Source organism: Dipodomys ordii, unplaced genomic scaffold (genome assembly GCF_000151885.1).
Source record: "Dipodomys ordii isolate 6190 unplaced genomic scaffold, Dord_2.0 Scaffold36, whole genome shotgun sequence".
Classification (NCBI taxonomy): Eukaryota; Metazoa; Chordata; class Mammalia; order Rodentia; family Heteromyidae; genus Dipodomys; species Dipodomys ordii.
The window spans coordinates 6,948,290-6,971,227 of record NW_012267252.1 but is presented as its reverse complement, the minus strand read 5'-3'; the positions used below and the strand labels follow the sequence as shown (position 1 = coordinate 6,971,227).

Below are 22,938 nucleotides of genomic sequence, written 5' to 3'. Positions count from 1 at the left end.
GCTCTACAGGCATCGGAGGGGAGCAGGAAACCCTCAGGGGCTTACTGACAGATGCCAGCACCCTTTGGTCAGGCGGCCACACCCAGGAGTTCCAGTTTTGTCTGCACCTCATGCATCCGCAGTGGCTTTGGTCACCAGCCCCCATGGCAGCAGTTGGCATCTGGGAGTAGCCTGTCAGTGACTGTGGGTGGGTGCAGGCCCGGGGAGTCATTCCAGAAGCCCCAGCTGTGTGCTTTGTGCCAGGCATCTCAGGAGGTCTTGCACAGACAGGCGAGTGCCTCTGCCGTGAGCGCCGCCGCTCTCCAGGGTAGAGTTTGAGCCTGTCCATCTTGGCTCAGCGGAGGTGGCAGGGCATCCTCTGGCACAAGAAGGGAGCTAAGGCTGGAAGCCTCGTGGCCCAGCTCTGTAAGAGTTGGGGCGGGGGTAGAAGCAGCCCCGGTGAGTATTCTGAGGAAGGCTGGCAGGGACCATCAGCCCATGAGGATGGCGAGTCTCTGCCCAGCCCTGTGCTGGAGCCGCAGCAGGAGAAAAGGATCCTAAAATGGCTGGGCTGGGGGGAGGAGACAGCTCTGGGCATGTCCCAGCCCCTGAGAGTGAGGAGTAGAGGAGTGTGGTAGGCTCTGCCAAGGCCTGACACCAGAGGTGGGAGAAGGGACTGGGCCTGCCCCTTCACCCCTGGCTTCTGGAGTGGTAGAGAGCTACCAGAAGATGCTTCCCCGAATTCTTAGGAGACATAGGTTTAGAGCCATAGCAAGAAGCGAAGGAAATTATACCTGTAGCAGTGCTGCTTTCAGCAATTTGAGGCGCGGGGGTGGGAGTGGGGAGGGGGGGAGGGGGAAGAGGGTTTCCCTTGTTCTTCCTGCCTGATGCTCTGTGACTCCATGATGCAAGCTGCCTTCGTTATGCTTGTCTGGCATGTACCAGAGGAAGGCCTTGGTCACTCCAGTTGTGAAGCCTGAGGAAGGGCTAGACCTGGGGTCTGTGATCTTTTTCTCTCCAGACAGAGCTGGAGGCCCATTCCAGGTAGCCAGCAGGGCTCCTAGATCATGGTATCTGAGCTTACTCAAATACCAGGCCCAATCAGGGATTCCCCACCATGCCTCAGGCAGCCACTCACTGCTGTGGAAAGTGTGGGACTCTCAGTCATGGCCTGGAGAGAAGCTCCAATCCTCCAACAGGAAGTGAAGAAGGACCAGATTATATGGGGGTTGGGGAAAGATCAGACAGGGACAGGGGCGGGCGGGGGGCAGGAGAAGACAATCCTGGGGAAAGGTCTCTGAGAAAGGATGGTAGAAGGAGGAGCAGGTCACACACTTTACTAGTGACCAGTTTATTTTGTTTTGTTTTGGGTTTTTTTTGCCTAAACTTTTTATTTTTTTAATCTACTTTATTGCTATTTTAGGGGTGATATACAAAGGGTTACATTTACAATTGTCAGGTAGCCCAGGTACATTTCCTTTCGTACAGTGTCATCTGTTCCCTCATCCTCTCCCATTCCCTCCCTCCCATTTCCATAACTAGTTCTTGAATGAACAAACAAAAGAGTAAGTCACATGAATGAACAAGTGACATGAATGAGCCTTTATCATGTGGCTGTGGTCCTCGGGGTCACTTGAGGATGCAGTGACAACATACTTCAAAGGCCGCGGAGGGGAGCTGAAGGGAACACACTGCTGACCCGTGCCCAGGAAAGGAAAGCGCTGACCTCTAGAGGCTCTGTGAGGTGCTCAGCTCATGTTCCTCAGAGCAGAGGAAGCTGCCCAGCTTCAGGGGCCATGCATGGACAGCCAGAGCTCAAACACACTGGGCCTTTCCTGCAAAGATGCTTTGCACTCATGAGATAGACCCTGCTGTCCATTTCCTTTTTTATTTCTTCATCAAATGTATTGTAAGAGTGGATAGAGGTTTATTGGCTCTGTTCTCTAGGAGTGTGTTGGTCTTTTGTGCAGATTCTTCTAGGCCAGGTGTTTGCCAGGTGCTGAGGCTGGCTGACTCGGTGCCCTGCCCGCTGGCTGCTCCTTCCCTCTTCATCCTGACCCAGCCTGCCTCCACCATCCTGCAGGCTCTCATGGCCCCTTCTCTCTGTCCCTTCTGCAGGCTGGTGGTTCGTGAGCACCTCTGAGGAACAGGGCTGGGTCCCTGCCACCTACCTGGAGGCCCAGAATGGCACAAGGGATGACTCGGACATCAATACCTCTAAGACTGGGGAAGGTAAGGTTGTGTAGGCTGGGCTATGGTGCCCGCTGTGGCTGGGGGTCAACCCCTTCCTGGGAGCTCTCCCAATCTTGCTCCCAAAACAATCTGAACCACCAAAGTGCACTGGGCCATACTGGCTCACAGAGACCAACCCATAAGATCACCTACCCACACCCCAGCGTGGGGCTAAGAACACGTGCCAGCTCGGGCAGGTCTGTGGCTTCCCCTGGCGTGGGCAAGTTCCTTGGAGTATGGTCCGAGGCTTTGACAGCTTTGGGGGACAGACTGAGGAGAGCAATCTCAGAACTCAAACTCCTCAGAAAGCTGCCTCCCTCCCAGAAGCTCCTTCTGAGGACCCTACAGAGACCTCCCACTGCTCCCAGACCCTCCTGCAGCAAGATAACCCCAAGGGGGCATGGGGACACAACTCCCACTCTGCATGTGTCCTACCCGGAAGCTCCCTGTACTGGGTGCCAACTCAGACAGGTCTGTGAGCACCTCTTTGGCATCTCAGGGACTGATTGGGGCACAGGCCCTTGCACAAGCAGCCTCTCTGATTACCTCTGGCTCCATGAGGTTCTACTAGGTACTTCTCTCTCTCTACATTTCCAGGACCTGCCCCAGCCCTGTAGGCTAGCACTAGCCCAAGTTAAGTCTGAGCCACGCCCCTACCAATACTACACTCCCTCTTAGTTCCTGGCTGCCTGCTCCTAATGCCTTCCAAACCTCCCTCGGCCTGGCAGCAAGAATCCTTTCCCTAACGGTCTAACAGTGGAGATGATCCAGATGGACCTGTCTTTGAGCCAGAGAGATGTAGGCCTGCCACCCGGGACTCAGGCCACCTCCAGGCCTGCTCCTCTCACCCCTACCTCCCTGCTATCCAGACCAAAATAAGAAGCTTACCAAGTGCCAGCTCCTTATTCATCCTTCTAAATGTCGGTTCCTTGGCTGGCGAGTAGCAGCTGAAGGAAGCCCCACCCTTCTTCCTGGGCCCATGCTGTATTTCAGCTTCGTGATCAGAGCCAGATCTCTGCCGTGCACACTCACCTTGTGACAGGTCTCTGGGGCCAGGGACCCATTGGAAAGGGTTAGAGTATCCAGGCTGCTCACTAAGCCATGGAAAGCAGGGTTCAAAGTGTCCCTCTGGTGCTGTGATATGAAGGCCATGGCCCCTAGGCAGAATGGGTCCAGTGTGGTTGTCAGCCCTCACCTCCTACCTTACCTACTGCTCTCTGAGGTAGCTCCTGACAGCTGTTGTCAGTACAGGCAAAGGCCTCAGATGCCCTGGTCATCACCCTGGGCATCTGAGTGTTGCCATCCCTGTATTTCTAGCTGCAGGGGCTCAGGATTCTAGCTGTGGCCTTATCACCAGGCCACTCTGAAATGCCTGCTTTGAGCAGGGAAAACTGCTCTGGGCTTTACTGACAAGGAGTATGTGCTACATCAGAAGAGCAGAGCAGAAGTGTTGGGTAGGGGTGTAGGCTTCAGACACTGAATGTGAAGAAGGCCAGGGAAGGAAAGACACACACACACACACACACACAGAGTATGGGAGCACAGTGCCAGCCTGGTTAGAACAGGACATGGGTACTTTGCATGGAACAAGTGCTAGTGGACCGATGGAGGAAGAGTCAGAGTGGCCAAGCAAGTGCAATAATCCGGAGGTGTGTGTGCAAGTACACCCAGCGTGTCCCTCCCCCCTCCCTAGAGCTTTGGTAGGACTGTGTGCCAGCATCACTGGCCACATGTAGACAGCTGTAGATTCCATACCTGAGCATCTCCTCCTGCCCAGATCCACAGTAGGATTCAGGGCAGGCTGCCACAGCCACGATGCTTTTTGTCCAACTGTCTGCACTTGCTGCCTTGTGGGTGTTGGTGACTCAGCTTTTTAGCACCTTGGGCCCCTTCCCACTGGTATAGGGGGTCTAGTGCTGACCAAAAAGGCTTTTGTGAAGTTCAGGGGAGATGATCCTCATACATGCGTTAAAACAAGCCTGGAATTGAGGGAGTAAATATCTGTAAACATCAGTTATTGTGAAGATGGTCTCCATCGCCTGCCCAATGCCTTTCTGTCCCCACAGGACCTGAATAATGTGCCCAGATCTTTGTGGCCCTTGCCACGGCCTGAAATATCATCCTATGACCGATAAGGAAATAGGCATAGGGATGGCAAGCCTCCCAGGGTGACCTGTTTGCCAGTGGTTGGTCTTAGTTAAAGCTCACACCTCCTAACCTGTAGTCCAGGCTGTAAAGTAAGGGGCTAATCACACAGGTCATTCTCCTCCCAGGGAGAGCAGATATCCAGAGACAATCTCATTGGAGTTTGATTAGTTGGAGGTGGACAGTTTCACTTTCATTCTAACCATCAGTCGGTCTCCCTGTCCAGGACCAGGCAGCCTAGCAGCATCCTTCTGTGGTGCCAGGAGGGGGAGCCAGCTGGCATCCTGGAGCCCAGGTCTAGTCCGTGCCCTGGGACTCCCCGGAGGCAGTCTAGCTTGAGCTGGGCCTGAGTGCAGGAGTGCATGAGGGCTTGGGGCTCGCCTCAGAAGACCAGTGTGGGATCCACACAGTGAGTGCAGTCCAGGCAAACTGCTCTTGAGCAGTGAGAATCTTGGAAGCCTCAAATCTCTGTCATCAGAGACCCAAACAGATGACATGAAGCTGCAGTGCTGGGCTTGTGACATGGCTCCTTGTGTGTTTCATTTGGCAAGTCTTTCCTAGGCCAGTGCCCGGCACTGTGCCAGGCCCTGAGGACACAGAGGTACAAAGCAGCAACAGCGCCATCCCCAGACTCAATCCAGCAGGGACCACGAAGAAGGGAAAGACGAGCTGGGTGCTAGTGGCTCACGCCTATAATCCTAGCTACTCAGGAGGCTGAGATCTGAGGATCGTGGTTCAAAGCGGTTCAAAGCCAGCCCAGGCTGGAAAGTCCGTGAGACTCTTATCTCCAATAAACCACTAGAAAACCAGAAGTAGTATGTGGCTCAAGCAATAGAGTGCTCGCCTTGAGCTGAAGAGCTGAGGGATAACGCCCAGGCCCAGAGTTCAAGCCCCACGACCGTCCAGAAAAAAAAAAAAGGGAAAGACGTGAACTCACCCAGTGTGAGAGGGGGACCTGTGAGCCTGCAAAGATGGGGAACCCCAGTCTCCCCTGGACATGCTGTTCCCTCTTTGTCCTGCCCATGGTGGCAAGTTCACAGTCACCATTAGTGAATGAGTAGATGTCAGCCCAGGCGCTGTGGGACCCACAGCCTCCTGGGAACCGTCACTGTCTAGGCCTTGGAGGAGCCTCTGAGGGGTTGCCACACACAGGGCTGACTTGAGGGACTCTTCCTATTTATTTATTCATTCATTTATTTATTGGTAGTCATGGGCTTGAACTCAGGACCTGGGTGATGCCCCTCAGCCTCTTCACTCAAGGCTGGAACTCTACCACTTTGAGCTACAGTGCTGCTTCCAGTGTTCTGGTGGTTGATTGGAGATAAGAATTCTCATAGTCTTTCCTGCCCAGGCTGGCAGGAATCCTCAGATCTCAGCCTCCTGAGTAGCTAGGATTAACAGGTGTGAACCACCAGGGCCCAGCTCTACTCTTCCTTTTTTTTAAAGACACTGAGATCAGAGGCATAGGAGTTTATGGAAGGGTTTAGCTTTGGTTGACTTTTTGCCTATAATGTCACCCCCATCCAGACCCACCCCCTTCCAGCCCGGGTGTGTTGTCCCTCAGCTCAGCCCCACTGATGCTCACCTCAGCAGCATGGACACATCTCCCTTCCTCCGTCCTTCCTTCCCTCTTGTTCCTTCCTCCTCCCCTCCCCCACCCATCTCATCCTCATCTCCATTTTCTCCACCGGTTCGTGTCGGGCATGTGCTCCATCACCATCTCTCACACCAGTGTCCAAGAGACGCAAGGCCCATCTGCGGCGCCTGGATCGCCGGTGGACCCTGGGCGGGATGGTCAACAGACAGCACAGCCGAGGTGATGCGCCCACCGCTCCTCCCCCACAGCTGCCCCTTGTTTCTCACTAACACCTCCTCTGCGCTCTGCTGTCTGTCTGCTGTGGGCATTGCAGCTGGGAGTGGGAAGGGGCCTGGCTCCTGAGTCTCGGGGTGCTACCAGGGGTGGCTGTCTCTCTAGCTCGCTATTTTCCTGGGAATGGGGGTCATGAGACTTATGACATGATATGGGTCCCCCATCAAGGTGAGTTCTAAAGAGAAGGATCAGGGGGAGGAGGGAGTCTCTGGGTCTCTAAGAAAGGCTATACCTGTCCTAAGCATTGCAAAGTTAAGGCCCAAGGGTCAGTCAGTCCCTGCAAGACCCTCCACTCCCCTGCCCTTTATTGCCTCCTTCCACTGAGAAAGACTCACTGAGCCAAAGCCATCCTGCCAGCTTCTTGGGGGTTGAGTAGAAAGAGGACTAGCCTGCGTCCCTCCTTCAACCAGGAAAAGCTTGGAAGCCAGAGCCAGCCTGGCACCAGGGTACAGCCCCAGCCAGCGCTGAAGAAGATAAGGCCTCTGGGATTTCAGGAGGGACCCGATCAAGAGGATTCCAGGGAGGTACCTGGCCTGCCTGTGGGCTGATGAGGGAGCTGAGACATTTTCTGATTCACAGCATTTTGGCCTAGATCTTTCCCAAAGTCCAGGAATTTGGGAAATGAGGGAGAGCAGAATGGGTCTCTGGATGCAACCATGAGCATCTGCAGATTCCCCTACCCAGCCAGTGGGTGGCCAGTTTCTCTTACCCCATAATGTGAGCCTCTCACAGTGACAGCACAGCTGGAAGCAGCTCCTCGCCACTCCTCACCCCTGAGCGGGGAAGGGGCGCAGTGAGCGCTGGGCTTGCTGGGATTCAGGGGTGCCCCGGGACTCACACCCCCATCCTCCGTTGTTTCCCAGTGACACTGAGAGCATGTTTTAGTGTCTGTTCCAAGCTCAAGGCAACACAAGGTCTGAATCTTGGGTGGCCACAGCCCAGAGCTGGCGCGGAGTCAGCCTCCGGCTCAGCTCAGAGCTCGGAGCATGAGCAGCCCAATGTGGGCTTGAACCCTGGAGACTGAAGCAGGGCAGAGCTGGGCTGTAGAAACAACAGAGACTGAATGTAAAGCAGAAGCCAACCTAAAGCCAGGAGGGAGGGGACAGGTCTACTGGGAGGCTGTTAGGACAGGAGTTTGGCCTGCTGCACATACCATCACATTGCTGAGCCCAACACACGAGCACACGGATCCCCGCTGTGTGAGGTCCACACCTGGGCACCTCTGGCACACCACAGGTGTAATGGGAACTGCGGTACCAGTCTCCCCCCAGCTGTGTCTCCGCAGTCCTGTGCACACAGCCACTGACAGACACACGTCTGTAATTCCAGTTACGTCATCATACGTAGATAGCCCCCAAGTGTTACATACACAGTCACGGATGCCTTATATATGTAACAATGGCTCATTGTATATACTCGTCTGCAGCAGCACCCACAGTGTGTATACAAATAACCCTTCATACCACGTACACATAGGCTGTGTATTCAGATCCACAATTATACATGTAGACACAACTCAATACATAATTGTCCAGTCACTCATATTTAAGCAAATATAAGCACATACCTTATACTCTCTCTCCCCCCCCCCCAACTCTCTGTCAAAGACACCTAAGCAACACAATTTCCCAGCCTCAGTCCTATGGGCTATCTTAAATCAGGAGCCAAGAAAAACTTGCAGAGAGCTGGCTGGGAGACAGTGCGTGCTCTGGGAGCAGTAGAGCGGGTCACAGAGTAACTAGACCAGAGAAGGCAGTGCTTCCCCGGGCCTTCCCTCCCGAGCCCTCAGCCAGCCAAGCAAAGGCCTCTCCTCGTGGAGGGGAGTGTTTCAGGGAGTTGCGGGGGCCAGGAGGGGAGCCTCAGAGACTGCTGACAGAGGGGAAAGTGCTTGGAAAGAGGAGGCTTCTGTGGTTTGGAAACTGCAGGGTTTCCAGCCCCTGCCTCCAAAACCAGAACGGCCTGTCCATCTCTCCCAGTCTGCTGGCCACTTGGCCAGCCCTCCCCAGCCCAGGGATGCCACCATCACTGCATGGCAGATCATGGCTCCAGACTCTACACATCCCTAAAGGCCTGACTAGATTCTGAGCACACGGCAAGCCTCCTCTTACCTGTTTCCTAAGCAGTGTCTCTGACTCCTGCAGACTCTAGCCAACCATAGGAGGCCGTTTCCATCCTTCTGGGCGTTCCCTTGTGTGGCCACTCCCCTGGCAGTGAAGTTGGTGGCAGTAGAGGGCTTGTCTCTGCTTGTTCCGCAGCTCACCTGTGAGTTGGGAGGACTGAGACCCATGCATCCTCTAGGATACATGGCTGAGCCATCTAGGGCAGAAAACCACCTGCTCAAAGGGGCAAGAAGGAAGTGTTGGTTTGACTTCCTGGCCTCCCCTGAATTCTCCTGTGGAACCTCACAGTGGCCAAGGCAGAATGAGCTCCCATGGCACTGGGGGGGGGGGGAGACGTTGGAAATGCAGCCACTCAGCCCCCAGAACAGGGCCCTTAGTAGGATCAGCTCAGCTTTTACAGTCAGAATCAATATCTGTTCCCACTTCTGGGAGGTTAGGCAAAGCAAGAGCCGACTCAGTCTGCCAGATACTCTCTAAGAGGCTGCTATGGCAAGTGGTGGCTTTGCGAGGCTGCGCCCACGCTGGATGGTCAGGGCCCAGTTGTAGGCCGTGGGGCAGGGCGAGACTCCTGACCTCCCTCAAGAAAGGCTGTCCTTCTTCTCTGCAAAGGCAACCTTGCCTAGAAAAACTATCATGATGGCTTCCTGCTCAAACCACAGGGTTTTAAAAATAGCCCAACTGAACAAAGGCAAAATGTGGACCTCAGGCCTTGGATTCTCCAGGCTTGGCGCAGCCTCTCTGGCCACCTCCTGGGCCAGGATTTACCGTGGCCCACTGGAAAATGGAGCAGGACCAGAAGCAGGCAGGAGAACGTGGAACTTCTCCAGGGCCCAAGTCAGAATTGGCTAGGTAGCGTTCTCAGGCAGCCTTGGCAGCAGTCCTGGGCTGGGCCAGAGTGGAATCTGAAGGCCCTACAAGCAGAACCCTCTCTGGTGGATGCTGAGAAAGGCCAGCGTGGGAGAGATGCTTCCCGCCCAGCTTCCCGTGCTGAGGATGGGTGCATCCCGTGGCCCATCCATTTTGTCCCTACAGCATGGCAGGACAGCCCCTTGGGAGCTGATATCTCAGCCCAGCTCAGGGCTACACACAGGACCCCGATAATCCAGGGGAGGATGAACAGAGGACCCTCCACAGCAGGGATTTGGGGTGGCAGCCGTCTCCCTGCCCCCCTATACACAGCTGCCAAAGGCCCAAGCAGCCTGGGTCCAGCTGAGCAGTCCAGGGGTGGCTTTCACAGCTGGGAGTCCAGGAGCAGGGCCAGCTTCTTGCTATTTTGAGCTCCTAGAAAGCCTCTCGCTCAGTTCCCCGCTCAGCCCTGCCTGGCCCTGCCTTCCTCCTCGCTAATGGAGTACACAGCTTTTACTGCTGCGTGCCCACACGTCACAGCCTCAGGAGAGCCCCTCGGCTGGAGGTGACCGCAGAGTTCAGGGTGGCTCTCCTGGGAGTGTTCCTAGATCACTGGGTGTACCCCCTCTGTCTCAGCTTGTCCCAGCCTCCTCATGCCTGCGGTGAGCTCTTCCAGAAGTTTCCCAAGATACTTTTAGGTGACTGTGACCAAGAAGACCCAAAGTCACCCACAGAGGGTAGCAGCTCTGCAGGGGGCGGAGCTGCACTGTCACGTGCCTGGCGAGCCCCCGGAGGGCCCCCAGGCAGCAGGGCTGCTGGCAGCTCCACACTCACTTGGCCACAGCTCCTTTGCCTTAACAGACTACACAACCACTCTTGCATGGCTGTGTTCTCTGGGACACTAGAGAAAATTATGTGATGCTCCGTTAATGGTCAGGGATTTAGGGAAGGCCTCACCAAGAAGGTGCTGCTGGAAGCATCTGGAAGTCAAGAGGTTGAGGCAGGGACAGGGCTCAGAGAGCACATATGGGCACCAGATGGAAGCCTGGCATGTTTCAAGAAGGACTAGACTTTCAGGGGAAACCTGGCATTGGTCTCAACTTCATGCCCCATGAGAGGCAGGCTCCTCCCGGCCCTGCCTTCAGTTCAGGGAGCTCCTGGGACCCCCAGCAGCATGGCTAGAAGAGTTGACGTTGTGCTGTCCAAAGCTTCACCAGCAGCCTGGATCCCTGCTGGCTTTGGCATACACTTGGGAGTGAGTGTCAGTAATCCAACCCCATGACCTTTCCACTGCCACCCAAGTCCTGGTCTTTCCCTTCTTTTCCCTATGATGCCAGAGCAGACCCAGGGCACCTTGAGCTAGGGCAGGCCCAGGCAGGAGGGGACGCCCTCCTGCACCCTAACCCTAAATAATCTTGCTTTCTTGCTTTCCCACCCACCTCACAGAGGAGAAGTACGTCACCGTGCAGCCCTACACCAGTCAGAGCAAGGATGAGATTGGTTTTGAGAAGGGCGTCACCGTGGAGGTGATCCAGAAGAACCTGGAGGGCTGGTGGTACATCAGGTAGGAGCCCACGTGCGGCTGCAGGATGCTTCTCTCCCAACCTCGCCCTCCCAGGCTCTGGGCAGCTTCCTGTGTGTGGAGCAGCCATGGTCCCGGGTAGAAGGAAGTTTCCCATGGCAGCCATGCCCCAGCTCTCTGTGGCTGAAAAGCAGAACCTGAGCCCCGGCCTGTGAGGCCCAGGAACCCCGCTCAGCTCAGCTCAGCCCGCAGACACTGGTGCAGCCCTTCCCACACAGCTGCCAAGTGTGCAACAACATCTGAATCTGGTTTTCTGCGTCCGGCCTTGGCTGTCTAGCCTGCTGCACAGCAAGGGTAGCCTGGGGTGTTGGTGTCCAGCAGGAAGCCTCTGCTGCCCACGACTCAGCACTCTGGCCCCAGACATGGGCCTTTGGCATGTGTGTTGTCCCTGGCAGCTGGGGCCATTACACTCTGCAGGGCTGGAGTGGAAGTGGGGCCCCTTCCTCCCAGGGCCCAATCACAGTTCCCAGCTGAGGAGCCCACCCGGGGTATGGGTAGGGAAGTAGAGTAAACCAACATGTGGCCATCACTCACTGTAGCCAAATAAGACCCAGCCTCGCTGCCCTGCAGGAGACCAGCTCCCAGGAAGAGCTGCTGGTTCCTTTGTAGCAGCTCAGCCAGGGAGACTTCTCTCTTTGTGGTCTCTGGGGGCAACCACCTGAGCCTACCAAACCTGACACTCCAGGATGAGGTGCAGGCCAGGGTGTCCACTCTGCTTGGTTCCCGGGTTGTAGGCAGTGTCACCGCTCATACAGCCACTGCCCAAAATGCAGTGGAACATCGTGTAAGAGGTCAGTCTCTGCTGAGAGTTGGGGTGAAGGTCACTGGACCTCACTGATAGCACCTCAGTCCCCCCATTGTCCTCACCCAGTGCCTGTGAGTCAGGAAGACCTGAGATGTCCCTGGTGAGATGAGCCTGTATGTCTGGACATGAGTTGTTCAAAGTCACTGCCCCAAGACTTTCACGTTCTCTAAGCAATGCAAACTAGAACTGGCCCCCAGGACCCACCAGCTATCAGCCTGGGCTAGAAAGGCCAGGATCCAAACATCTTGGCAGGCAGGCAGCCTAAGTCATCCACCTAGAAATGATCTGCAAGCTTGCTTTTTGTTTTCATTTCTTAAGTTTTTGTAAAATGACCAACAAAGTTACTCAGGACTACTTCCTAGTCAGCTATTGTCACCATAGCTTAGTCTTTTTAACTAGCAGGTGATTGAACAGAGAAAACCCCGATGAAACAGTTCCACCTTAAGAAGGCTGCCAGACGCTTTCACATATGCTGTTTCCCAGCTTTGCAGGCTCCATGTTGATCCTCGTTTTCTGTATTTCTTCTCTTCGCCCAGTTCTTTATGTATGCACACTCTCTGTTTTTCTGTCTCCTCTCTCTGTCTCTGTCTTCTCTCACCTTTTCCGATTTGCTTCCCTCTGGAGTTGATTCAGCTTCAGAGCTGGGTAGCAGCTGTGTGCGGTAGACCCAGACACACATAGCCACTCCTGGTGCCCTTACATTTCTCTACCTGGAACCTAGCTCTGTCCATGTAACTCGGAGCCTGGAGCCTAATTTAATCCATATCATGTGAAGGAACACAGAGGCTGTGAAAGGCACTTGCGCTATAAAAAGGTCTAACCATCATCCTGAGGACCTTCTCCCCACTTCTTCCACTTTACATGGACACCAGGAAGGGCCAGGCTCTGGACTAAGTGCTGCCACAGCTCGTTCTGGTGCTTGTTTTGCTATTCTGAGTCTTAGCTCTTGGGTATTTTGTTTTGTTAGTTACTTCTGTCCACTCTTGAAATTTTGTGTTTCTATGTGCACCCATGACTTCCAGAAGCCATCTGTGAATCTGCCTTCCAAGCCAAGATAGGAGAGCCTGGACAACCGGTGTGCACATTCCTGTGATATGAGTACAAGGGGCCAGCTCCTACCTGAGTTGCCCAGCAAAGCTCAACTCTGTGTAGATGAATGAACAGACTAGCTTTCCTGTTCCTTCTCTCCCACCATGTGCTCTCGAGATCAAGGTCACATCAGGCAGGGGGAAAGAGCCATTCCAAAGAGCCAGATGTTGCCCCCAGAAAGCAGATAGGGATATGGAAACAGACTTTGAGACACTGGCTACAATTGCTGGACAAAAAGCAAGCTCTTGCTGGGCACTGGTGGCTCACACCTATAATCCTAGCTACTCTGAGGATCGCAGCTCAAAGCCAGCCCCAGCAGGAAAATCCATGAGTCTCTTATCTCTAATTAATACCACCACCATCGCCCCCACCAGAAAGCAGTAGAGTGCTCACTTTCAGCTGAAGAGCTCAGCTCAGGGACAGCATCCCCACCCAGAGTTCAAGCCCCACAACCAACCAAAAAAAAAAGCAAGCTCTCAGTGGATGTAAGGAAACACTCAGCTCCAAGGGGAAGAAGAGGGGAAATTTTGGTGGGTTTTGTTTGTTTTGTATTTTGTCAGTTGTGGGGCTTGAATTCAGGGCCTGGGCATGCTCTATCATTTTGAGCCACAGCCCCCATTTCCAGTTTTCTGGTGGTTACATGGAGATGAGTCCACAGACTTTCCTGCCTGGGCTTGGCTTTGAACCACAATCTTCAGCTCTCAGCCTCCTGAGTAGATAGGATTACAGGCGTGAGCCACTGAGAATCTTGTTTTAAGAAGTCATTGAGGGCTAGGAAGGTGGCTCAGTGATAGAGTGTTTGCCTTGCATGTGTGAAGCCCTGGGTTCTATTCCTTAGCACCACATAAATAGAAAAGGCCAGAAGTGGCGCTGTGGCTCAGGGGTAGAGCACTATTCTTGAGCTGAAGAGCTGAGGAACAGCGCCTAGGCCCAGAGTTCAGGCCCCACAACTGACCAAAAAAAAAAAAAAAAGAAGTCATTTAATCACCACAAATGAAGTCAGTCCTATCATTTGCCTTCAGTGTTTTGTTTTTTTAATGTGTTTTGTTTTTTGTGTTGACCATTACCAGTGGTTTTAATTTGATCTAGTCATGTGCTTTTCTAGGCTTTTCATCTATGGTTTCTGTTTTTGGAGTCCCACTCAAGAAAGCCTTTTCAACCTCCAAAGTTATTATAAATATTCACAACTAATTTTTATTTTGCTAGATGGTTTAAGGCCAAGTCTTGCTTGGTTTTCCTTACTGGATAATCAGCTGTCTTTATACCACTGAATAATTTTTACCCTGCTGATTTAACAATGTTACCTTTAAGCCAGTTTGTGTGGATTTTCTGTATGAACTGGATCCATCTGCTGTCCCTACAGTGTTACTAGCCCATTCTCTAGTCGGTCAGCCTTCCTTACAGACATCTCCTTGTTGGTTTGGTCCTTCTGTATGCAGCTTAGCAACTCTTAATGTTATCCATGCATTGTGGAGAAGATGAGAGAGACAGAGACAGAGACAGACAAAGGAGGGAGGGAGGAAAAGGTTGAATAAGCTCCAAGGAAGGAACTATAGACTAGAATGCACTTTCCCTCTCTCCCATCCTATAGGACATGTATCTATATAACACCACATTCACCCCCTCTTCATTTCTTGTCTCTAGAACTACCTTGATGTGTTGTAAAGTGATCATGGTAAAGTTGACTTTTTGGGCAACCCCAAGTCTGAGAAATCTAATCTCAAGGTCTCATGTTTTTGCAGAGAAGGAAAGCCCATACCAAGAGAGATGAGGCTTGGTAAAAGTAGCCAGCGGGAAGGCAGTGGTGTCTGAATGTCTTTCCCATCAAACCTCAGCTTTGATTCTCTCTGGAGCAGTGGGCTTGCCACATTTCTAGCAGAGCATGGTAGAGAAGGCTGGGCTAGGTCTGGCCAGATGAGTAGCAGGGTTTTGGAGTGGAGGATGAAATCCAGGCATCAGCCCTCTAATGATGGTGTGGCCTATTCTTTCCACAGATACCTAGGCAAAGAGGGCTGGGCACCAGCATCCTACCTAAAGAAGGCCAAAGATGACCTACCTACCCGGAAGAAGAATCTGGCAGGCCCAGTGGAGATCATCGGCAACATCATGGAGATCAGCAATCTACTGAATAAGAAGACGTCTGGGGACAAAGAGGCTCCGTCCGAAGGGGAAGGCTCCGAGGCACCTATCACCAAGAAGGAAATCAGCCTGCCCATCCTCTGCAACGCCTCTAACGGCAGCGCCCTGGGTATCCCCGAGAGGACTGTGTCCAAGCTGGCCCAGGGCTCCCCAGCAGTGGCAAGAATCGCCCCACAGAGGGCCCAGATCAGTAAGCCACACCTCCGTTTCTGGCTTTTCACTGGCTAACTGGAAATAAGAGTTTCCTGGATTGGTCTGCCTGAGCTGGCATTGAAACTCAGTCTCAGCCTCCTGAGCAGCTAAGATTATCGGCATGAGCCACTGGCACCCGGCTGCCAGCCTTTGTTGTAATCTGGAAGAAAGTTGCTTTTCAGTTTAGCTCTGAGCTCTCTTGGGCAATCATTGGTGACATTTTTATTGGCCACCCTCTGTTGCTTGGCTGTTTGTTCATTTCTAAGGACTTGGTGATGAGCATGAAATAGACATTGTTACTATTCCTGTGATGAATCTACGTGCCCTTAACCGGGCATGATGATGCAAATCTGTAATACCAGCTCATCAGGAGGCAGAGATAGGAGGGTGGAAAGTTCCAGGTCAGCCCAGGCAAAAGATAGCAGAAACTCCCAAAAACAAATACAACTGGGCAAGATCACTCAAGATCCTAGCTACTTGGGAGGCGAAGAGATTGCAGTTCAAGGCCAGCCTTGCCCTCTCCCCCCAATAACAAAAAAGGCTTGGTTCCTACCTTGGCAAACAGAAGGCCCCAAGTTCAAATCCCAGTATAACCAAAAAAAGATGAAAGGGCTAGAGTTCTGGCTGAACTAATGAGCATTTATGTGATGCATGTGGGACAAAAACATAGAGTTGGGGGCACACCCGGGAAAAGCAGCTATAGGCACTGTTGCCATTGCCTGGCTGACAGACCTCTTGTCTCATCTCTCCTACCCAGGCTCCCCAAACCTCAGGACGAGACCTCCACCACGCCGAGAATCCAGCCTGGTAAGGGTCAAACTTTCTCCCTTTTGGTCCTCCTCTGGGTGGCTCTGTAGCTGTACGGACAGATGCGCTGGCTGTCTTACAGCAGAGCTGGTTGGCCCAGAGGTTTTCCAGAGCCCTGCTGGGATTTCCAGCTTTGCAGGGTTGGGGGCAGGGAGGGAGGCCTGCAGATCCCAGGCTTTCTGGGGCCTGGCTGGACAGTTTATAATCGGAAACACACTGCACTCCAAAGCTAAATAAATCCACCCAGCCACTGCACTGGCAGACGTAAACATTTAGACTGGCCAGCAAGAGCATCCCGCCAGGGCATTGCCAGGGGCAGGAAATGGGGCTGCTGACCATATTGGTCCAGAAGCCTGTAAGCTTTGCCTTGCTTTTGGAATGCTGATGGATGTGGGAGACACCAGAGCCTGGGAGAACAATGGGGAGACCGACAAGCAGCCTCCAGGGATGGAGCACACTGCAGGGACTGGCTCCCACTAAAACTTAGAGACTGCTGACATGATGCAGTCTCTGGCTTTTGTGGGCAGGGCATTGTCAGGACTAGCATCTCGCAGACAGACCATTGCAGCAGCTAGGGTTGGGGGGGCAGCTGCCCTGACGGCAAGCAGAGAGTCCCGAACCTCTTACCAGGGGCAGTGGGAGGCAGTGGAAAAATGGGAGCTTCAACCTGTCATATAGGGTTCATATTCCTTAAGAGCAGAGAGACCCTGAGCAAGTCACCTGCTCCCTAGAGTCCTTTCCTTACTCATAAGAGAGGGACAGTAGGCGCCATCACCTAGGGGCTCTTGCAAAGAGAAGATGGGCTGACATATGCAGGATTCCACTGGATTCCAGCTGGATTCTACTTCCTGTGTGTACTCCAGACCACTGGGCAGCATTGCCTGTCGTGCTGGACCCAATGGCACACAGAAGCCGCCTTATGTCAGCGGCACAGTGCTATGATCAGTGGCATCTGCCTTCCATCTGCCTTCAAACATGAGGGGTTTGAATATTGGGTCTTCTCTGGCTACATGGCCTTCCTCTCTCTCTCTCTCTCTCTCTTTCTCTTTTTCTCTTCCCCCTCTCTCCCTCTTCTCCTTCAGCTGAACAATTACATTTTCTCTCTTTCTCCAAGCCCTGGCTCATCATTTTTAGGCAGACTCGATTTGGGCAAGCACAGGGTCATTCCTTCCACACCATACAAAGGCCTGCTGAGACTAGGCTGCTGTTTCTGGTTAGACCTCGCCGAACCCCACCTGCCCAGAGTGCCAGCCTTATCCTTTCAATCCATTCACACACACAGCTGCAGAGTAAGGCATAGCCAGGGAAAATTGACAGACTCACACCAAAGCCCCAAGACAGCTCATTTGACAGGCAGGATGAGGGCCATTGGGGGAAGAATGGGGATTTCAGAATGTCGGACTCAGGCTTCTGTTTCTTGAGCTCTGCCCGTGTCCTTTCCTGGGTCAGAAACCATATGCCTTATCTCAGTATATTCTTTTTTTTAACATTTTTAAAAATTATTACTATCTTTAAGTAGTTATACAAAGAAGTTCCCATTCTACAAAACAGTATATGAATACAAGGTGTCTCTCAGTATATTCTTAACGATCCTGTTCTTAGCTCCATTTTATAGATTTGGCAACTGAGTAGTCAAGGGCCTCACCCAGGGTCACATAGCTAGTGAATTTGCAAAGACACAAATCCAGCAGTCCTTGGGGTCTTTCTGCCACACCACACCACAGCTCCTCCTCATTTTTCAGTTGCTTTATCATAACCTCATTATGTGAGGAAGGAACTAACTAAGAACTCCGTAGCCAGAGTAGAGGCAGGTGGAAGCTAGAAGGAAGCTCAGCTCTACCAGGGCAGGTGTTCTATTTGGTTTACTATTGAATGCTGATGCCTTTGAGAACAGAGTCTGGCGCCCAGTAGACACACAGCAAATGCTATTCATTTCAGCCCATGGCCCAACGGTAGACTCTCTGTGTTGTGTGCCAGAGTATAAGAGGCAGTTAAAAGTTTCATTGTGTTCTACTTGCATGAAGAAATGGGGAGCACTGGGTTTTATTCGGGGCCTGCCTGATCATTAAGACTATCAGGATGACCCAATATTTCTCACCTTATGCCCACAGTCTCCCCATAGTACCACTTTACCCCCCAAAAACAATGGGCTGCCTTGCCCAGCCTCTGCTGCCCACCTGCAGCCCCTAACATGTGGGAGATAGACCCCTGTCAAGCCAGCTGGTGTCCTGCTGTCCAGCTGGTGTCAGCAGCCACACACATCTCCGGGGGCCGGAATGGTACCATTCCTTGGCCTTGTTCCATCCTGATAAGCTGGGTTTTGCCACTGTATTCTCTCTCCACCTCAGGGGTTCCAGCTGCCGAAGCCACCAGAGCCCCCTTCTGTTGAGGTGGAGTACTACACCATTGCCGAATTCCAGTCCTGCATTTCTGATGGGATCAGCTTTCGTGGTGGACAGAAGGCAGAGGTAAGCCTCAGGCCGAGATACAAAGGGTATTACTATACTAATCTCGGTCAGGGACCTGCATTTCTTACCTTATGCTCTACAGGTCAGGCAGGACTTCCATGCTGCACTCAGTTTGGGACACGTAGTGGAATTTCCTAAAGTGTATGTAGGGGCTGGGAATAAAACGCCTGGAAACAATGCCACTGTGGGCATTGAGCTTAGAGGACAGTGGGTGAAACAAAATCCCACCCAGTTCATTTTGGTGGCAGTGTCCACAAGGGGGCAGCCTAAGCTGGATCACCGGGGTCCCTAGAGGGCAAGTGTCCTCACTCACAATTGCCACATGGGCCAGGACACCACCCACCCAACAACCAGAAGTGCCAGTGTTGGAAGTGTCAGAGCTAGTAGGGACCCCGGGCTGGCCAATGCACATCACAGGATCTTTGGCTTCGGTTGTGATTTACCTTCCCCACCATGCTCTGTGTATTTCTACAAAAAAGGTGGGGGATAAACAGACCCCAAGGGACCCCTCCCAAATGACATATCATTCACGCAGCTCTTCCTGGACCCCCAGTAGATACTGGGATCCAGACAGAACCAAGGCTTACATGTATTGTTATTCCCTATACATGCGTGCCTATGATGGTCAACTTCTAAGCTAGGTACCATGAGAGGTTAACAACAACTAGTAAAGTAGAACAATTAGAACAACATACCATGACAAACGTTATTTAAAAGTTATGAACTGTTTATTTCTAGAAGCTTGAATTGTTTATTTATAGAGGCTTCCAGTTGATATATATATATATATATATATATATATATATATATATTATGTATGTATGTATATCCTGCAATTGACCTTGAGTGACTTAAGCCACTGAAGCAAACTTTGGGAGGAGGTGACTGTATTTTGTGTCTCTTGGTACTGAGCATGGTAAAACAGGAGACAGAGAAGAAAGGTGGCTGGATTATCTTGAATGACGCTGTAATTGTGGCATTACATCCACAGAATACTCACTGAGACTCAAATCATTCTCCCCACAGAACTTAGGTTTCTGTGAAGCAGGTGGGAGTTCATAGTGTTGAAGACCTGAGATGGGCACAGGAAAGGTGGAATATAGGAACAGGAAGAAGAAAATATGGGAGCTATAGAGGCCTGGTCTCAAGAACAGTGTGTGTGTGTGTGTGTGTGTGTGTGCGCGTGTGTGCGTGCGTGCGTGCGTGCGTGCGTGCGCGCGCGCGTACGTGTATACTGGTACTGGGGCTTGAACTCAATTTCTCATTTGGCTTTTTCATTCAAGGTTGGCTCTCTACCACTTGAGCCACATCTCCCCTTCTGGCTTTTTGCTGATTAATGAGAGGTAGAATCTCACAGATTTTCTTTCTGTCTGGGCTGGTTCTGAATGGTAGCATCAGATCCCAGCCTCCTGAGTAGTCAGGATTACAGGAATGAGCCACTTGTACCCAGCTAAGAGCAGCTTCCTTTGCCAATCTCCTGTCCTTCTTTCCCCTTGTCCTCAGTGCCAAAGTTTTATTTTATTTTTTATTTTTTTGCTGATCCTGGGGCTTGAACTCAGGGCCTGGGCTCTGTCCCTGAGCCTGTCTGTGCTCAAGGCTGGTGCTCTAGCTCTTGAGCCATAGCGCCACTTCCGGCTTTTTCTGTTTATATAGTACTAAGGAATCAAACCCAGGGCTTCATGCATGCTAGCAAGCCCTCTACCACTGAGCCACCTTCCTAGCCCCAATGCCAAAGTTTTAAAGCTTCTGCTCCTTAGAGCAGACCTCTTCCTCAAAGAATGTCTCCAAATCCTAAATTATCTTCCCTTGATGTTCCTTAGTCCAAATCAACCCCTACTCAACCAGTCACCATACGTTACCACCTTGGATTAGTTTATACTAGCCTAGGAAACACTATACTGAAGGCCTGTCTTCTGACAGGAAACCATTCAACCCAAAGAACTCTCTTCAGCTAATGAAATTTCTTTCACTGGGATTCCATAGGCAGGGGCTGTCATCTGCCTTTCCCATTTTCAGGAACCTTTGTGGGGGACCCTGGGGGAGGGCAGGGGCGATGGAATGGCGGTTCCACATATATCTAGACCTTGGTGAGTTGGATTTCATAGGATATGGGAACAGTGCCATAACTTGGGGAGGGTTGGGCACGGCAGAGGAGACCGGCTTGCCTGGCATGTTGACACAGACTAGAAGCAGAGGAGAGGTGCCAGGAGAGTGGGAGCAAGCAAGAAATGCTACTGGGTCTTGAGCTACGTTCTCAAGGGCTCAGTTTGTTGTTCTGTAAGATGGAGATGGATGTGGCTTATAGCCAACGTAGGAAGCTGTAGCCCAGGACAACCCTCTGGATGGTCTGCTCTCTTCCCCCCAGGTGATTGACAAGAACTCCGGTGGCTGGTGGTATGTGCAGATCGGTGAGAAGGAGGGCTGGGCCCCTGCGTCCTACATCGATAAGCGCAAGAAGCCCAACCTGAACCGCCGCACCAGCACTCTCACCCGGCCCAAGGTGCCGCCGCCCGCACCCCCCAGCAAGCCCAAAGAGGTGGACGAGGGCTGCGCAGGGGCCGGGGACAGCCAGGCCTCCCCGCTGAAGCTCAGGTATGAGGAGCCCGAGTATGACATCCCTGCTTTTGGCTTTGACTCGGAGCCGGAGCTGAGTGAGGAACCTGCAGAAGATAGAGGTGCGGGGGACAGGCGGCCTTCCCAGCCTCGCAGGCCCTCCCCAGCCTCTTCCCTGCAGCGAGCCTGCTTCAGGGTGGGTGGGTCTTCTGAGGACGTGGCCCTGGAGGAGGAGACCATCTACGAGAACGAGGGCTTCCGGCCATGCGCAGAAGACGCCCTGTCAGCCAGAGGCTCCTCCGGAGACAGCGACTCCCCTGGGGGCTCCTCACTGTCCCTTGCCAGGAAAAACTCCCCCAAGTCCGGCTCCAACTCCCCCAAGTCGTCATCACTTCTAAAACTCAAGGTAGAGAAGAATGCCCAGGCAGAGCTGGGGAAAAACCACTCCTCAGCCTCCTCCTCCTCCATCACCATCAACACCACCTGCTCCTCTTCCTCCTCCTCCTCCTCCTCCTCCCTGTCCAAGAACAGTGGTGACCTGAAGCCCCGCTCCGCCTCGGATGCGAGCATCCGCGGTACCCCCAAGATCGGGGCCAAGAAAGAGGCGGAGGTGAGGGCTGGGCCCACCCCCTGTGCCCGCACCAAGCCCTCCATCCGGCCCAAGCCGCTGCTCAACCGTGCCGAGTCCCAGAGCCAAGAGAAGATGGACATCAGCACTTTAAGGCGTCAGCTGAGACCCACGGGCCAGCTCCGGGGGGGCCTGAAGGGCTCCAAGAGTGAGGATTCAGAGCTGCCCCCCCAGACGGCGTCTGAGGGGCCCAGGAGAGGCTCGGCCGATGTGATCCCGCTCCCGGCCCCCACGCCCCCCGGCCCCCCGAGGAAGGAGTGGGAAGGGCAGGCAGCGGCCTACGTGACGTGCAGCGCGTACCAGAAGGTCCAGGACTCGGAGATCAGCTTCCCGGCCGGTGCCGAGGTCCAGGTGCTGGAGAAGCTGGAGAGCGGGTGGTGGTACGTGAAGTTTGGGGAGCTGGAGGGCTGGGCCCCTTCCCACTATCTGATGCCCGACGAGAGCCAGCAGCCCAGCCCTTCCGGCAAAGAGCAGGCGGAGCCGGCAAAGAGCAAGCAGAGCCAGGGCAAGTCCGACAGCCTGGAAAGCGCCGAGAAGCGGGTGCAGGCGCTGAACACGGTGAACCAGAGCAAGAGGGCCACGCCGCCCATCCCCTCCAAGCCCCCCGGCGGCTTCGGCAAGACAGGCACCGCCGCCGTGAAGATGCGGAACGGGGTGCGGCAGGTGGCCGTCCGGCCCCAGTCTGTGTTCGTGTCCCCGCCACCCAAGGACAACAACCTGTCCTGTGCCCTCCGGAGGAACGAGTCGCTCACCGCCAGCGACGGCCGCGGTGTCCGCCGCAACTCCTCGTTCAGCACGGCGCGCTCCGCCGCCGCCGAGGCCAGGGGCCGCCTGGCCGAGCGCGCTGCCAGCCAGGGCTCCGACTCCCCGCTGCTGTCCGCGCAGCGCAACTGCATCCCCGTGTCCCCCGTGCGCCCCAAGCCCATCGAGAAGTCCCAGTTCATCCACAATAACCTCAAGGACATGTACGTCTCCATCGCAGACTACGAGGGCGACGAGGAGACGGCAGGCTTCCAGGAAGGGGTATCCATGGAGGTGCTGGAGAGGAACCCCAACGGCTGGTGGTACTGCCAGATCCTGGATGAGGTGAAGCCCTTCAAAGGCTGGGTACCCTCCAACTACCTGGAGAAGAAGAACTGACTGGGAGCGTGGCGTCCTTCCAGCCACCACCAAACCAATAGTGGCACACATACACACATACACTCGGGGAGGGACAAAATGGGAGGTGGGGAGGGAGGGAGGACAGCATTGAGCCCTGCAGCATCGGCACCCTCAAAGGTGCCCCCAGCGGCTCCTCACCTGGAAGGGAGGCAACGCTGGAAGAAGGCGTTAGGAGGGGAGTCCTAGGCCTGGAACCCACCGTACACCTTGGTGTAGCCTTCACAGGTAGACTGCATGGTCATTTGAGACGAGGCCACGCAGGGAGCCCCAATCACGCCTTTGCTCCAAATCTGGAATATCACGTCATGGGGGAGGAAGGGTC

At 53.6% G+C, this 22,938-nt stretch overlaps 1 protein-coding gene across 3 annotated transcripts in view; it reads left to right on the top strand.

Annotated features, from left to right (window-relative positions):
- Sh3pxd2a (SH3 and PX domains 2A) overlaps positions 1-22,608 on the top strand; it is a 190,681-nt gene extending 168,073 nt beyond the window's left edge. For 2 of the 3 annotated variants that reach the window (XM_013017675.1, XM_013017677.1), the window contains 7 exons: positions 2,098-2,211; positions 6,089-6,172; positions 10,639-10,756; positions 14,663-14,997; positions 15,757-15,806; positions 18,155-18,274; positions 20,640-22,608. In XM_013017675.1, the coding sequence (XP_012873129.1) occupies positions 2,098-2,211; positions 6,089-6,172; positions 10,639-10,756; positions 14,663-14,997; positions 15,757-15,806; positions 18,155-18,274; positions 20,640-22,595 (2,777 nt within the window). In that variant the 3' untranslated portion in view covers positions 22,596-22,608. The remainder of the gene's footprint in view (positions 1-2,097; positions 2,212-6,088; positions 6,173-10,638; positions 10,757-14,662; positions 14,998-15,756; positions 15,807-18,154; positions 18,275-20,639) is intronic. The other variant, XM_013017676.1, reaches the window with a different exon arrangement.
- The last annotated feature ends 330 nt before the right edge of the window (positions 22,609-22,938 follow it).